At 47.4% G+C, this 16,243-nt stretch overlaps 3 protein-coding genes across 5 annotated transcripts in view; 2 read left to right on the top strand and 1 right to left on the bottom strand.

Moving 5' to 3' along the window:
- The first annotated feature begins 362 nt into the window (after positions 1 to 362).
- Spt20 (transcription factor Spt20 homolog) lies at positions 363 to 8,363 on the top strand. Of its 2 annotated transcripts, XM_017078903.4 has the most exons (7): positions 364 to 1,012; positions 1,079 to 2,047; positions 2,105 to 4,234; positions 4,294 to 4,534; positions 4,601 to 6,208; positions 6,723 to 7,016; positions 7,075 to 8,363. In XM_017078903.4, the coding sequence occupies exons 1-7, from the start codon at positions 977 to 979 to the stop codon at positions 7,473 to 7,475; spliced, it is 5,679 nt and encodes a 1,892-aa protein (XP_016934392.2). In that variant the 5' UTR covers positions 364 to 976; the 3' UTR covers positions 7,476 to 8,363. The 2 variants fall into 2 exon arrangements, with proteins under 2 accessions (XP_016934393.2, XP_016934392.2); XM_017078904.4 differs by lacking the exon at positions 7,075 to 8,363 and having other exon boundaries at positions 363 to 1,012; positions 6,538 to 6,780.
- Positions 8,364 to 9,679: 1,316 nt separating this feature from the next.
- On the bottom strand, positions 9,680 to 11,155 carry Vps36 (vacuolar protein sorting 36). Its single transcript, XM_017077970.4, has 3 exons — positions 10,979 to 11,155; positions 10,174 to 10,902; positions 9,680 to 10,120 (listed from the first exon to the last, which is right to left on the bottom strand). The coding sequence occupies exons 1-3, from the start codon at positions 11,072 to 11,074 to the stop codon at positions 9,743 to 9,745; spliced, it is 1,203 nt and encodes a 400-aa protein (XP_016933459.2). The 5' UTR covers positions 11,075 to 11,155; the 3' UTR covers positions 9,680 to 9,742.
- Positions 11,156 to 12,472: 1,317 nt separating this feature from the next.
- The window catches only part of nmo (serine/threonine-protein kinase nemo), a 76,020-nt gene continuing 72,249 nt past the window's right edge, over positions 12,473 to 16,243 (top strand). For both annotated transcript variants that reach the window (XR_011604407.1, XM_065864039.2), the window contains exons 1-2: positions 12,473 to 12,750; positions 13,850 to 14,432. Coding sequence is in view for 1 of the 2 variants with exons in the window: in XM_065864039.2 (XP_065720111.1) it covers positions 14,269 to 14,432 (164 nt within the window). In the remaining variant the exon portion in view is untranslated. The remainder of the gene's footprint in view (positions 12,751 to 13,849; positions 14,433 to 16,243) is intronic.

Below are 16,243 nucleotides of genomic sequence, written 5' to 3'. Positions count from 1 at the left end.
TTTAGGGATTCAAATGTGGATTTTTCGATTTTTAGACGACTGTAAGTCGGCTGTTCATGTCATAAAAACAGTTTATGGTTTCCACCTGAGTTTGCTTCCAGTGGGATTAGAAGTTTCCTAAGTCAGGTTTAAAAAAAGCCGAGTAAATTTGAAAAAAGGTTGAAGGAACATCTAAAATATTGCGTTATTAAACGATCACCTTATAATATATTTTTGAATTGTGAAATGGCGGTTAGTCACTTAACAGTGCGTTAACAGCGCACCCAACAGCACACTGTTAGCTCAGAGCCAGTGTGACCACACCGATAACATCGCATTTGACCAGTATCGGAACGGCGATTGCACCATTCACGGCGAACGATAACGATTGTTGGCATTCGCACGGCACGAATCGTACAGTACATTTACATTGCAAAAAAAGCATAAAACAAAGTTTTAAAACAATTAAAAGCGAGCAATCCTCGGCGTATTATTAAAGAAGCAGCCCACTGTTGGCCCCATAACCGCGGCAGAGCGCGCGACCTTGCGATTTCGCGGAGTAGCAGCGCCAGAAAGAGGGTTCGCAGGCAGAGGGGCGCAGAGAGAAAATGTCACGCAAAGCAGCAGCAGTGGAAGTGGAAAAAGAGTGAAGAAACCACAAATCGCCGTCGGGATCCGATCTTCGAACTCAAGGAGCAGCCACCGCCGGTGCCCCGGGACACCAGTCCAATTCCCCCGTTCCCCATGCGGCACAGCCGTGGCCAGTATATCGCAGCCAATGGTTAACAGCCAGCGAAAGTAGGAGACAACAACGACGGAGCCCTGCGTCTGCGGTCCTCGACTGTTCAATTCACAGGTAAAACCTGGACACCTGCGAGCGCAATGCGAATGCCGCCAATCCTGGACGGGATTGCTCATAGACTGGCGCTTGGATGTCGTCGGTAATTGGGTGCGCCATCCTCCGTTGGGAATCCCCTAGCAATCCGCTGCTGGCACCATGCAAAGCCTGGACTCCTCATGCCAAGAAGCCGACGTAAGATCCGGGTGTTCCCCTGTCCCCTTTCGTTCAATCCTAATTTGATATACGTTTTCCCCCTAGTTTATTATAAATGACACGCTCAAGAAGTTAAAGGGCTCCAGCAACGCGGATCATGTCCAGGGACTAACGGTCCACCCCCACGGATCGGGCGTCCATCAGACGCAGTTCGTCCAATACCAGGCCGGATCCTCGCCCCAGCTGCAGCCCCAGCAGTCGTACCACCAGCTGCATCCTACCCTCCAGCAGCAGCAGCAGCAGTTCGCCTCGTCGAGCAGCAAGTCGTATCTGGAGACGAGCCTGCTGCAGGCCATACCACAGATTCCTGCCCAGCCGCCCATTTGCATCTTCGATGACGACGAGTCCCCCACCGAGGGCACTGGCGGCTCGCTGGGCGGCCTGCTTACGGAGCCCACTTCGGCCACGCCCAGTGGGTTGCCCACGGCAATCGCCCCGTCGCCCTCCTCGTGCTCATCCTCCACCACAACGCTGTCGAACTTCAATTCCATCACGTCACCCTCGCCGGTGGTGCCCGATCTGCTGCTGTCCACGCCGCCAGGCGTTAACTCCAGCCTGAGCAACAGCTCAACGGGTGCGGCCAGTGTGTCCAGCAAGAAGTCCGAGAAGCGGCCACCATCCGCCAACTCAACAGCCAGTAGCGGCGGCGGCCACCACCTGCACCATCATCACCTCCACCAGACGCACAATCACCATGTCCTGGTCTCGCCCACGTCGTCGCCCAACAAGCGCCAAAAGTCCAACAGCAGTAGCAAGGAGTACAGCTCCTCTAGTCGCAGCTCATCAGCTTTACCCGCCGCCTCAGTCTCCACGGCTACCTCGTCGTCGCAATCAGCGCGCGCTGGCGCCGGCGCTGCCACCTCCAACAGCAACAACAACAAGCCACCTTCCTCCGCCTGCCAGTCGAGCAGCAGCAGCAGTAGCAGCAGCAAGTTCTTTAATCTGCATGAGAAAATTAAGGATCTGTATCTACAACTGCTGAGCAACGATCTGAACTACTTTGCCGAGACAGGGGTAAGTTGGGAGCCAATCCAATAAAGACTTCTGTGTTACGTTTTTTCCACCTTTCAGCTGAAGCAACGCACTCGCTCCTTCACACTGGAGAGGCTGGTGGAGCGAGAGAAGCTCAACACAATTGTGGTCAACCTGTATCCCGGCAACAAGGGGTACTCGCTGGCCCTGCACTATGACGAGCACATGCTGCTAAACCCGCAAACGAACGAATGGTCCACCACCGCGGACAAGGACGAGGCGTCAAGTGATGCTGCGGGTTTGGGATCAGCAGCAGGAGCGGGCAGTCATCGAAGTCGGCCAAAGCCGGCGACCCTGGACGAAAGTCACGCCAAGGCGGAGGCGGGCCAGGCCAAGCACGACTTTGGACTAGTGGAGGTGCTGCGGTGGCCGTATGAGAACGACCTTCTCCTGCAGTGCATCGATCGTGAGATGCTGCCGGAGTTTCTAATGGATCTACTCGGCGCGGAGACGGTCAGTTTGTCGGACGGCGAGGGGACACGGGTTTACGCCAAGCCGAGCGTCTTCTATGCCGGCTGCGTTATCGCCCAGATCCGCGATTTCCGCCAGACTTTTGCCACCTCAACGAATATCTGTGATATGAAGCACATCCTGCTCAGGCCGACGAACGCCACCCTCTTCGCGGAAGTGCAGCAAATGGGCAGCCAGTGGCCGGCGGAAGATAAGCTCGCGCTGGAGAGCCAGCTGGTGTTGGCCACGGCGGAGCCGCTGTGCTTGGAGCCGGATCCGAGCATAGGGCGGCAGGCCATCAACGCCCAGCATCAGCGTCAGTTGTTTAACTCCCATGAGCTGCGGCGCCAGATGAAGAAGTTCACCCAGACGGCCATCAACCGGAAGCGCAAGCTGGACCAGTTCACCCACCATCACGGCCTGGAATTGTGCGATTACCTGGCTCGTCTGCGCCAGCGACCTCGGACGGGAAGCAGCAGTGGCGGTGGCAATGCCACACCCGCCACGGCACCCACCAACAATCCGCTGGTGGGGGCCATGCTCTCGTCGTTCACCTCAAAGGTTCCCCGGCGACCGCACGAGGTCATCCGGCCCATTCGTCCGCCCACACTGGAGTATCCCGCCAATCTGAAGGTGCCCGAACACGTGATCAGCGTGGAAAAGTATGCCAAGGCCTTCGAACCCCTTAACGAATTCAGCGAGGCCTGCAAGGACGGCTGCCAGCCGAATTGCCGGCACAACTTCCAACCGCAACTCATCGAGGAATACGTCCTCGAAACGGAGCGTGAGGCCAGTGAAGGTCGGCGGGCGTTGTACCACATCAAACTGTCCATCTTCCAGCGGCCCTCCGATGCCGAATATCTCGGCGAACTGTATGTGGACCGAGACTACCGGGAGGGCGAGCGCAACGGCGAGTCGTGCCGCTTTGCGTTGGGCACTCGGGTGCATGCCAATCGATACATTCAGCAGTTCCGCGAGATCTTTACCGAGGAGGGGCGCAAGGCGGTCAAAATCACGCATTTGATACCCGGGCATGTGCCGATTGTGACTCACACGGGCTTGACGAATGAGCAGCGGATCCTCTTGCAGCAGCAGCAGCAACAACAACAGCAGCAGCAGCGGCAGGCTCAAATGCAGCAGCAGCAACAACAACAGCAGCAGCAGCAAGTTGTTGTCGTCAGTAATCCCCAGCAGCAGCAGCAACAACAACCGCAGCAACAACAGCAACCCCAACAAGCCCCACAGCAGTTATCCGCTACAGTGCATCATGTGGCACTACCGCGGCAACAACTTACGCAAAAGACTCTGAACTTGGCCGGAAGTAATGTGATCAATGTGCAGCAAAACTTTCGGCAGCAGCCAGCGCAGCAGCAACAGCAAACATACACAATTGAGGCACCGCAGCAACAGACACCAACACAGATTGTCCCGCAACAACAGCAACAGCAGCAACAACACATTCATCTTCAGCAGTTGGCCACCGGCAGCAATTCCTCCACAACAACACACCAAGTTAGCCTGAGCAATGGTTCCCTGGTCCTTGTGCAACAGCAGCAACCCCAGCAGCAGTCGCAACAGCTGGCCCAGGCCCTGCAACACTCGGGCATAACCATTCAGCCCGCCACCATTCAGCAGCAGCAGCAGCAGGTGAAGGGCACAACTGTGGTGGGGGCCAATTCCGCATTGCGTGCCCAGCTCAACTCAAATGTGCCAATTCTGGTAAATATTAAATTGTTTATTGCAAGTTTAAAACTAAAAGGTATTATTTCGTCTAACAGCAAACGCAGCTGAAAGTTCAGCAGCAACAGATTTTGCAGAAGCAACATCAACAGCAACAACAACAACAGACAACTGCCACTAGTAACAACAACAACAATAATAACAATATGAACAACAATACGGCCATACATCCAAATCCTGCAATAAATGCCATAGTCAACAGCATTATGAACTCTGCCAACCAGTACCAACAGCAGCAGCAGCAACAACAGCAGCAGCATCAGCAACATCAACAGCAATGTAGGTTTAAACAACCTAAAACACTTGGGAATACTTTAAATAATAACTAAATACTTCTTTTTACAGCGGGTAACACACAAAGCAACAATAATGCTGCTGTGCACGGCGGCAACAATAACAACAACGGGAGCAACACAAGCGCCACAACACTCAAAAACTCCAGCAATGCGTCAATTTTGAACCTGCTCAACAGTGCTCCAGCTGCCATGACTAGCACCCCAGTGGCCAGTGGAACGTTCACCACCTCCACGGGCCAACAGCAACCACAGACGCTGACGCTTGTGCAGCACCAGCAACAGTCGACTCCCACCACCGCGGATGCGGCCACAGCTACCTATGTGCAGACCACCCGTGGAACACCCACGTTGGTGAGTGCCCAGCGGAAGCAGCAGTCCAGCGAGGTGCTGCAAAACTTGTTGAACGCTAATCGAAAGATTGGCGGAGGAGGCACGACTACAACAACGTTCCGAACCAACTCCGCGGGCAATTTGATAGCGGTCAATCTCAACCAAGCCGGGCAGTCGCATCACCAACAGACGGTCGACGGTGGCCAGACAGTGAGAGTGTCCATGTCGGCGCTGGCCTCACAGTTGGCCTCACCGCCGGCGGTAATGACAAACCCCACCACCAGCTACACAGTGATCTCGTCGGGTAACAGCGCTGGGGCTGCGGCAGCCTGGATCCAGAGTCCAACGGGCCCGGTGCAGCAGCGCATCCTGAGCTCCCTGCGGAGGGACAGCACCACGGCACCGCCCAACGCAATTGTGGTGGGCATGGCAGCCCCGTCGCCGGGCAGCGATTCGAACGCCTCGAATGCCAGTGGCTTTGCGGTGCCCAACAATCTGGCGTCCACCTCGAGTGGAGGCGCTGGTGGTGGCGGAGCCCTGTCCGCCCTGCTAACCAACGCAGCCACTCCCTCGCCATCGGGCTCGGATCACTCGCAGTCGTCACAGACGCACCAAAACCAAGCGCTCCTCGAGCGTCTTAGCAATGTCACCTCCAACGTGTCCGCCGTCTCCATGCCCCACATGTCGCCACAGCAGCCGCCGCCAACGCAGCAGTTCATCACCAAAACCATTGTTCACTCGCCCGCCACCTCCTCGATACACTCGCCCATGTCTAGTCCGCATCCGCAGCCTTCTGCCTCGCCACAGCAACAACAACAGCAGCAGCAACAGACAACCGCCACCCTGAATCTACAGGGCATTAATCTGTCTCAGCTGCAGGGCGCCATGGCCAACTTTGCTGGCCTGCAGAATGTCCAAGTGCAGATCCCCGGCTTCACGCAACCCATTTCGCTGCAGTTCTCCGGAAATAGTTTGCAGCAGCAGCAGTCGGGGAATGCGGCAACGGGTGCAGGGACAGCTCAGGGGCAACAGCGAAGTGTCCTGGTCTCAGTGCCGGTTTCCAGCCAGCAACAACAACTGCCACACACCATAACACTGCAGACGCAATCGGCGCAGCATCATCAACAGCAGCATCAGCAGACCCAGCAGCAACATGCCCCGCCAACGGGCACCATTGTGAGCCTGCCGTCGACAGGTCCTGGCACCCAAACGGTGGTGATTACCAACAACGCCGGCGGAGGAGTTTCGGCGGGAAATAGTAGCGGTGGTAGTGCAGGCGGCGGAGGAGGAGCAGGAGCCACAACGGCCATGCTGACCCTACCCATTGGTGAGTTGAAAAGGAGAATGCGAATCTAGTGAAGATGCTGCGCATCAACCATCTCGGCCAGGCCGAAGAGATATTTGTGGCTCTGGATCTGGCTTTTTGATGCGATCTTTATTTAATTATACGCGGACCATATTATTTATTCGTAACTCTTCTTTTGATTGAACATGCTTAATTTTGTTCTCTTCTGTTTCTGTTTCGTTTCTCGTTTACAAACATCATACAACACAAACCCGATAACCACTCGTTTCGATCCCTCATGCAACTGAACTAATCCAAAACAACCAATTCGATTTATGTGTCTTGTGTGTCCTAACCCGAAATGCCATCAGTTTAAGATTAGAGAGTCCATTATGTGTATAATCCATAACCGTACTGATCGTACTGGTTTAACGTCCAATTTGGCGGCTCCCCGACCTCTGACCTCTGACCTTCGACATTTCTCATTGCAACCTAAAACAACAACCAAAAAAAAATCTCCCCGCACACCCACGTTCTGCTCTCTCTCTGCTTACAGCTCAAATAGTCGGTGCCGGTGTTCAGAAACTAAATCCTCAAACAATACGTACCTCAAATGTTGGTGGTGGTATAGGTATCGCCCAGCAGACGGTCCAGCAGCAGCAGCAGCAGACGATCCAGGCACAGACGGGCGGCAACAGCACCGCGTCCATCCAGCTGCTGGGCACCATACAGCCGCGGGCCCGCAACGTCCAGGTGGTGGGCACCAAGCAATTGGCCAACAGGCAGCTCATCACCACCCAGCGGCAGATTGGTGGCTCCACGCTCAAGCTGGCCACGACGCCTGTAAATGGTGAGTCAAAGCGCAATCGTTGCTATGAAAGATTACTTATGTTTTACTCCACTTTCAGCCGGCAATGTGGTGACCAGCAGCGGCAACCTAAGCACTACGCCAATTGTGATGTCGGCGCAAAAGCTGCAACTGAAGACGGTGAAGGCGCCCGGAGTGCAACAGCAACAGCCACAGCAGCAACAGCAGCTGCAGCAGCAACAACACCGAATACTCAACCAGCAGAGCACCGCCACGGTCTCCTCGCAGACACTGCCCAGTCCCAACCAAGTGCAGGTGCAGCAGCAGCAGCAGCAACAGCAACAGCTGCAGCATATCCAGATCGCCGGAAGGGCCACCACCGCCTCGGGAGCCATTAGTCAAAGGACACTAACGGCTCTGGCGGCGGCCAAGCAACAGCAGCAGCAACAGCAACAGGCTGCGGTCAATCGACGGCGCTCCACCACCGATGCGACCAAGTAAACAGGGATGTGGATTGACTGGCACTGAGAGGACTAAGAGCTGAAGCATTAGAGCGAACAAGTAAAAGGCTACGCGTTGTGTATTGCTTGATATTATAGTTTATGGTTACCTCCTAACTATCACTACTATCGTACATTGTATACCCACATAACTATATATGTTTTGATGTGTAATCGTAAGTGTAAATCGCATGGGCAACAGCATGGCAGCTCATAGTTGTGCAACCTAGTTAGGAGATGGAGCTGGATCAGAATTGGCCTGGACCGGCTCTACCGACTGCGCTTGTGTTAATTGTGACCCCTTGGCGAAAACGAATTAGGTGTAGAAGAGAGAGGTCTTAATAATATTTATCTAGTTGTATATACGCATATATATTACATATATATATGGAAATTGTTTCAATATGTCCCGCGCCCAATCGCCATTTAAACTACACACACAAGAACACCTATCAATTTGGCTCCCCAACTCCAATTCGTTAAGTCCTAACACTAGCTCTTTAAGTGTGCTAATTGTAAGCTGTAAATCAGGGGAGGAGTCGCCGAAAACAAAAGGAAAGCAATAATATGAGGAGGAAAAATCAACAAAACACGTAAATTAATTGTAAAGAAATTCTAATTATTATGATTACGTTTAGCTAAGCGAGGAGAGGAGCATATGAACCGGTGTAGGGGTTCATTTTAGCAATTACAAATATTCATATTGTACTATTAAAATTATTATTGCTAATTATTTAATCGATTGCTTAGCCTAAGTTCACAAAAGAAGAGAAGAGAAGAGAAAAAAAACACACACATTTTAGTTTGTAATGTACAATTCGTAGCCTCAAACCAATTTAGTACTTCCAATTGCAGAAACGAAACATTAAAAACGGAAAGCGAAACAAAATACACAAAAAGTCAAAACTTATTTAAACAATTTATTTGTAATAGCGCAATGTACAATGAAACTAGAGACAGGAGCAGCAGCTGAAGGAGCTTGGGCAAATGAAATTGCAAGTGCGATTCGACGAGTAATGTGTAAAATGATACGCTTTGACTAAACACGTTGGTTTTTTTTCTTCAACTGAGCCAGTTTTTGTAGATGGAAATTATTTATTTAAGTAACGATTTTATTTATGTTACTACTCTGCTGTAATTGTTTAGCATTGTTTGATTCAGCCGTAAAACTAAACCTCTTCATAAAGCAAGCAAGCAAAAATAAAACACAAATTAACCTCACCATTACCCGTATTCCCTACCGTACCCAACACACACTCAAGCATAAATTACTCAATGTTAATATTAAATAATAAATGTGATTTAAGAAGAATAAACGAAAAAGAAAACATGGTACTACGCAAACCGAATAAATGATTGAAAGCATCACGAGAGTGAAAGTGGGTGAGAAGAATGTTACTCGAGCAAAGAACTGGCCAAAAACCTGAGTACGAAATATGATAGATACGTGTGGTCTGATCCAATGGTTATTGAAACGTAATTCAAAGATTTATTAATGTAATGCGGAGCAATCTAAGCAGCAGCATAAGATATTTATAATATATGTATGTAAACACGACAAACCACTATTAATATAAATGTGTAATTTCAATTCAATAACTGCTTATCAAAATACCTGACTGTAGAAACTTTTCATTAAACTGATTACGAAGAAAAACTCTTGAGGAATACTAAACGAAAATAAAACTTACGACAAAAAAAAATAAAGTAAAATAATGAAGCGCCGACAAAGTCAAAGCAAAAGCTCCGTTAATTCAATAAAGTGTGAAACTAATTATAAAATTCAATCAGTCTTGTCATTCCGGAAGTTGTAAATGTTCTGGACATTGCAACACAAAACAACAAGAAACTCTATAGTCGAGTGCCTCGACTATCAGGTACCCGTTACTCCCATGTTAAAGCCTGTTTTCCTAAACTGTCGCTAGTCCGGTTTTAGCGTTATGGACGTTGGCCAGCTGCGCAAGAACCTCAAGAATCTGCATGCCATATCCCAACTTTCTAGCATTAATAGTTTCCGAGATCTCAGGGCTCATACGGACGGACGGACGGACATGGCAAGTTAGACTCGGCTAGTGATCCTTATCAAGAACAAAACGCTTCTTTCTAACTGTTACATACTTTCCGACGAATCTATTATACCCTCATAAAGATACAGTAAAAACTCTAGTTTTCTTTTCTTTTCCACCAATAAAAAGACAAACCACCTTTAGACAAAAAGTAATAATTGTTAATTAAGCATATCTAGTAACAAATACATTCACAGTTAAATTAGTCGCGGTTCAGCAGCCGATTGGGATAGAACCGCAGTCCTTCCACGGACTCGTCACGGCACACTTTGCCCAGACGCTCGGCCACGAGCAATCGCTCCTTGGCCAGCAAAAGCGAGATTCCCAGCTGCTTGGCCAGCTCTTCGACAGCCAGAGATTCGGCCGACTCCACCTTCTCTAGCGTGTCAATGGCAATTAGCCCATCGTCTTGGGACTCCAGTTGCAGCACTCTAGCGCCGCTTGGAAAGCTGCGCAGGCGTATGGGACCACTCAGTTGCTCGCAGGCGTGCAGCAAATCTTCGGGCGAAAGCAGCTCCAATCCACGGGCCCGGTTCACACGGCAGTATACGTCGGCCAAGGACATCATGCCTCCTTGCTCCTAGGGTGCATATAACATTAATGATTGGTTTATCTATCTAATTCCATTCTTACCTCGAGGGGATCTAGCAGCATCTCGCAAATCTGTCGGGCCAAACTGCTGAAGTAAGCCGAGTTGCTGGTAAAGTTTTCCCGCGTCACGGGATCGTCTATTCCCAGGCTCATAAGGTAGGATTTGAAACGCACCGTCTCATCGTCGGATATCTCGCCCTTCTGCTCTCGTATCTTGCTGCTTATGGTCTTGGACACTCCCACCATATCCTTGGCCATGGCCATCAGCACGCTGAGATCCTGAAAGGCCAGGGCTATGTTCTCATCCGTTGCCTTGGCCTTGGCTTCCAGATGCCGCTCAATGCCACCGATTCCAGTACGCTTCTGAATGCGAGCCAGTCTATCATCGTTGGCAGGCTCTGATGTGGGACTGCTGGCCAGTCGATTGATGGTCGTCTCGCTGGTCAGGAGGATTTCCCAGACGCGGGCGTTCAGGGTCTCACGCAGGGCACTGTGGAACTCCACGCTCAGCCCATTCTTGCCGGACAGCTTGATGTGGGTGGCCCGACTGGTGTCCAGTGGTCCGGGTCCCTTGTCCGGCGACGGCGGACGCAGGTGCATGATGATGCGGGTCTTGCGGCCAAAGAAGTTGGAGGCAGTCGTCTCCTCGCTGAGCGAGATCACATAGCTGAGTGGCAGGCACAGGGTCACGGCGGCCCGGGCTATTTCGCCAGGACGACCCCAGAACAGTCGGTGCGTCGTGAGCACCACTTCGCCCTCTTCGAACTCAGTCTGCAGATATGATTGAAGTTACAAGATGCTCTGGGTTTGTGTTTGGGGTAAATAGGGATAGGATTCACTAGCTCACCTTCTGGTCGCCATCGTATATTTTCACCTTGTTGTCGCGGCTGACAAAGGATTCGTTGGAACTCAAACGGGCCTCAACATAGGCGAAGCGATTCATATTTCTAATCTAATATTTTATTTTTGTTGTGACATTGGTGTTGGAGATGACCAGTCTTCGTGACTCCTCCTCTTGCTACTTAGAGATGGGATTTGCATGGTTCAGCAAATATCGGCTAAGAAATATTTAAAAGTTATGAACATAAAAACTACACTAATTAGTTAATTTACAAGAACTTCTTAAAAGGTTGACAAATTAATTTCTTTTTTTCCCCTGATCCGATAAATTATACTGTCCGGCTGTATAAAATAAACTTTTTCTGAGATGACACAGAGATCTGTTTAAATCTGTTGCTATATAAACTATAGCCTTAACCCCAATTTAAAACATTTTCATATTTTTAAAATGCCTTAAAAATAATATGACATAAGCAGACCAACACAATTCCAAATTTGTGCTACATAGCAATAGCATTTTGATTTCATTAGCAATAGCTAAATTAAAAACTATCAAGCAATTACTTTAAAAGTATTTTAAAGCTTGCCCTAAACACACAAACTTTAAAATTGTGTCCGTTTTACGAATATGTTTCCACTTAAAATGTTTCCCCCTTTAAAATAAGAAAGCAAATCATCATGGAACAAATCCCATTCATTCCACTTTGCATTCTAAGTTCATCAACTAGATAGGAATCATTAAAATATTTAAAAAGTTTATTTATGTTTAGCAGTTGTCAAATATTTTTTTGTATGTTTGTAGAGTGGGCACAGTAAATTAAAACCTTCTGCATCTTTTAAGGAAAATTCAAAAGCGCCAGGTACCAAAATCTCAATTTTGTACATCCTTTAATATCAGATAATCTAACCAAGGATGGTTAAAGCTTGTATTGATATATGTATGAATTCCAACCGCATTTTGCGGGTAACGTTTAGCAGGTTCGTGTCACGACTTGACAACAAGACAAGGCGGTCCATCTCTTCCGCCGAACAGTGTTGGTAAATGTTAGTAAAAAGAGCGCCACCACCGCAGATATGAGAAACCACCACAAACGCAGCATCGACGGCGGAACGTCCACATTGGCCGCAAACAGCGAACATATGTTCCAAGTCTCTCTCAACTCTCGAACGCAGCGGAACATCGAGCGCACGAACTCGGAACTATCGCTGAAGCCAAACGCCGCGTGTGATCGAAAATCCGAAAAGCCAAGTTAAACAAAATCGAAGGGAAGCTGCGAGGTAATTGAACGCCACCCGTTGCCCGCCCCCTCTAGCCACGCCCCGCGGCCGTGTGATAACAAAGATAATGCAAATAAAAGGCAATTAAAAGCTGCGAGAGAGCCAAGAAACGTGACCCAGGCAAAATTTGTTTGTTTGTCTGCCTCTGCTTGCTGCATATACATATACATATAAACGTGCGTGAGATTGTGTGTGTGTGTGCTCACACGACGACTGCTCAGTCGTCGCGTAGTAGTAGTAGTAACACAGCAAACAACAACAAATTCGTCTCGCGTTTTTTACAATAATAATTTTGAAAATTACAAAATTGTATCCCTCTTACCTTCTCACTGTCTCTCTCTTTCTCGCACACACACGCACGAATATTACCCCCGGCGCGTTTTTCGTCTGTCTCACTCTCGCAAAGGCGGAAGAGTTAAACAAAAAAAAAAAAATATTTTAAATAATAAATAAAAACAAAAACTGCCATTGTCGCTGCAGAAAATTTGTGCATTTTCCAAGGTAAATCAAAAGGGAAATTCCGTGTTTGCTTAGGATGGATTTAATTAGTACGGAAAAGCTAAGCTAAACCCTGGGAAACATTACTTTTCCCCGGGCAAAATTTCTATTGTCCCGTTTTTATTCGCTTTTCATTTGAGCGCATTTTTGGTTTGCCCTTTTTGTTTTTGGCCAGCCAAGTTGGGGGTCTCATCATTGTTTGGCCTTACGAATGTTGTAAATTGCATGAAAAGTCTAGTTTTTGGTGAATTTATAGTTAGTAGTGGGGCTTTGTGTTTTTTGAGCGGCTTTTTGCGCAGGCAGCGCAGTCGAAAAATCACTCAGAATCGCACTCACATGCGCGCACACAGTTACAGCACACACGCACACACTTACAACTGTAATACACGGACGCGCCCCGGTCGCGACAGCTAACGGCACTTTTCATGTCCTCTCTCCGCGCTCTCTCTCGATTTTCGTCTTATTTTTTTTTCGTGTGCAGCTTCATTTGCCACCAAAAATTTGAAAAGCAAACAAAAGTAATGGCAATTAAAGTACAGTGAACATTCTGAAATAATGTATTGGAAATATGTCCTTTTTTCTAAGCAGTGTCCTTACGATGTTCTAAAAAGATCAGATGATATTTTAAGCATCAGAAAACAGTTGGTTTTACCTTTTAAAATAACTGTTTATTGATGAAACTATTGTAATCATTTTTAGAGTATCATTCTAACCTCTGAAAATAAACCGAAGTAATTCATTATTATAAGAACGGGTTATTAGCAATAGTAACCACTTTAAAATGATTATCAAAAAACCAGAAAAGCCTAAATATTAATATTCCTATTGCCTCCAAAAATGTCTTTTTGTTTTGTGGTTAAACTCTATAAAAAGGCAACTGTAATACTTTTACAAAATTATTAGAACACTTCAATGGATATTTAAAGATCCCTAAACGATACATACGAGTGACAAATTTCTAAATGTTAAACTCTATAAAACGTCCTATTCAATAGAACATTCTGAGAAAATAAAGTATTTATTTTCCCTAAACAACATTTAAAATGTTCAGTCTACAAAGAAAACAATTAATGTTTGTTGACTTCTCCTCTCCACTTTACAGTTCTCCACAATGTCCTCAAATCTCATTTAAATAAGTAAAAAAAAGTGTAAAAAGCGACGCGAACGAAAGTAATTGCGTTGAATAGAAGCACGCCAAACAGCAACAAATGGCCAACAATTGAATGGCGGCCATCAGTGGCCCAGCGGCATCCATTGAGCAATCAACACCATTTCTCCCACATCAAATCAAGCACCACCACCACCACCGCCGCCTCCTCAGCCACCACCGCCGTCACCACTTTGGGAACCAGAACCAGAACCACAGTCCCAGTCCAAAACACAGTCCAAACCACCACCGAGGACTAGCCACATTCACAGCCCAATTGAACCACAACCACTGAGCCCCATCGCCAAACAAATACCAGAAACGGGTGGTGCAGCTGCTCGAATTATTTGGAAAACCCGCCGCGTAGTCCCTCAATGAGCGTTTCGATGTCACTGGTACAGGGTGGTGCTGCCGGTGGTGCGCCACAAGGCGCCAGCGCAATCTTGGCCGCAGCGGCTCCCTACTATCAACCGCCAGCCGTGCCCCAGGACGTCCAGCCGGATCGTCCCATCGGCTATGGAGCATTCGGAGTTGTCTGGTAAGTACCATCTATGGGTTGATATTCCATGATTCCAGATTATCCGCTGAGGGTGTTGCCATGGCGTAGAGCAATTTTGTGGGTGCTGCAGAGAACATGGTTATTTTTCGGGTTGTTTTGGGTGGTATTCCAAAGACATCCCGCTGACATTGGATTACAGACTATACAGAACTAAGTAATATAAGGTCCAGACATAATACATAGAGGATTATTAGGATCTACAAGCGGTGGCTTTACCGAAAGTGTTTGTATTCTTATATTACTTCGGGACTAGATGGGATATTAGATTTGAATTATAGATATATTTATGTTGTACATGTTTTTTTACTTCGAATAACAAAAGTCTTTAGAATTGCCAATGATCTACTGCAAAACCATTTTATCTGTATAAAACCTAATCTAATTTTCTTTGACATGACTTCCTCAAATCCTGCTGAAATTAATTAAAAGTGTGATAAATGTTTGTTAGGAAAACCAGTTTGGTTTAAACATCTTTTAAGCTACATATTTTCTTTGGCAGGGAAATACAAATAAACAAATTATTCAATTAGGACTAACAACTTTTGGTTCTATTACAATGTTACATACAATATCAGCTCAGCAAAGGTGTTTTATAAACAATCTACCGGCAAGGGTATTTACAGCATCGTTACCTTTTCGAGATCCCTTTGCTATGTGCTTTTTTGTCACGGTCTCCGTGGGTTCAGCAACCTTCTGTTTAGGCCTTTGATTCTGTAACCCTTTGGATTGTGTTGCCGTTGCTGTTGATGTTTTGTGCAGCAGGCACAACGTCAACATCCTCGTACTCATTTCGATTCAGAACCTCAGTACCGAGCCCGAGCTGAGCTGTCCTTCATGGTTTTGTGCCTTTGTGCAGTTTTCAACGCTGTTTGGCCCCCCGAGGGTGGATTTTTCCTATAATATATTTTTCTTACCCTAAGCGCTGGGTTTTGGTCTTCCCTGCTTTTGGTCGTCCCCCTTCTGACTTGGCCTTTTCTATTTGCCCATCTCACCATTCCTCGGCCTCTCTCTGCCTTTTTTCTATCCCCTTGACTCTTTTGATTTACATTTCTGTGCAAAATTTTACATTAATTGTTGCTTAAACATGGGACTAGCTTCAAATGTTTGTTTGTTTTCTTGTTTGTGTACTGTAAAAACAAAGTATCATAAATGGATTTGCAAATTTTAGTTTTAAATCCTCTTTGTTGTTCAAATTTAATGTGACAGGCATAATATTATATAAACAACATTTTTTAAAACGGTCTCAAAATTAAAATGATTTTTTTTTTATATATTTCATTCATGTCACATTCCATTTGAACTGATATCCGGAAAAAGATTATACTTCTTTTTTCTGCGAAAAATCGTACCAAATATACTAAATTGTAGTATTATAACATTTTTTTTGGCTGGGAACAAAAGGCATGAGTTAGATCCCATCAATTTATTATTTACCCCGACTTCCCATCAATTTATTTGTAGTGTAACCAGAAGTTTGGCAACGCTGCATTTACAAATTTCATTCACGTGTAAAACGGCATTTCCGGCTATAATCAAAACGCAAAGTGAGGCCAGTTTATCGGGCGGGTTTTTCGAGGAGTGGTGGGTGAGTGGTCGGTTCGTCGGTCCGCAGGGAAGCCAGTGAAAAACTGGCACACAAGGGGGGACCCCGATGGTTTAGGCACAAGGAAGTGGAAGTGGAAGTCCGAAGACGAGCCACAAGTGGAGGAGCCAACAGAAACACACAAAGCGTGGAAAGGCAAACTCAAGCTCTATGGAGCTAGAAGAGGCCCCCAAGAAGAGGCTCAAGT

The sequence above is a fragment of the Drosophila suzukii genome, chromosome 3 (genome assembly GCF_043229965.1).
Source record: "Drosophila suzukii chromosome 3, CBGP_Dsuzu_IsoJpt1.0, whole genome shotgun sequence".
Taxonomy (NCBI): Eukaryota; Metazoa; Arthropoda; class Insecta; order Diptera; family Drosophilidae; genus Drosophila; species Drosophila suzukii.
This window is presented reverse-complemented; position numbering and strand designations above follow the sequence as displayed.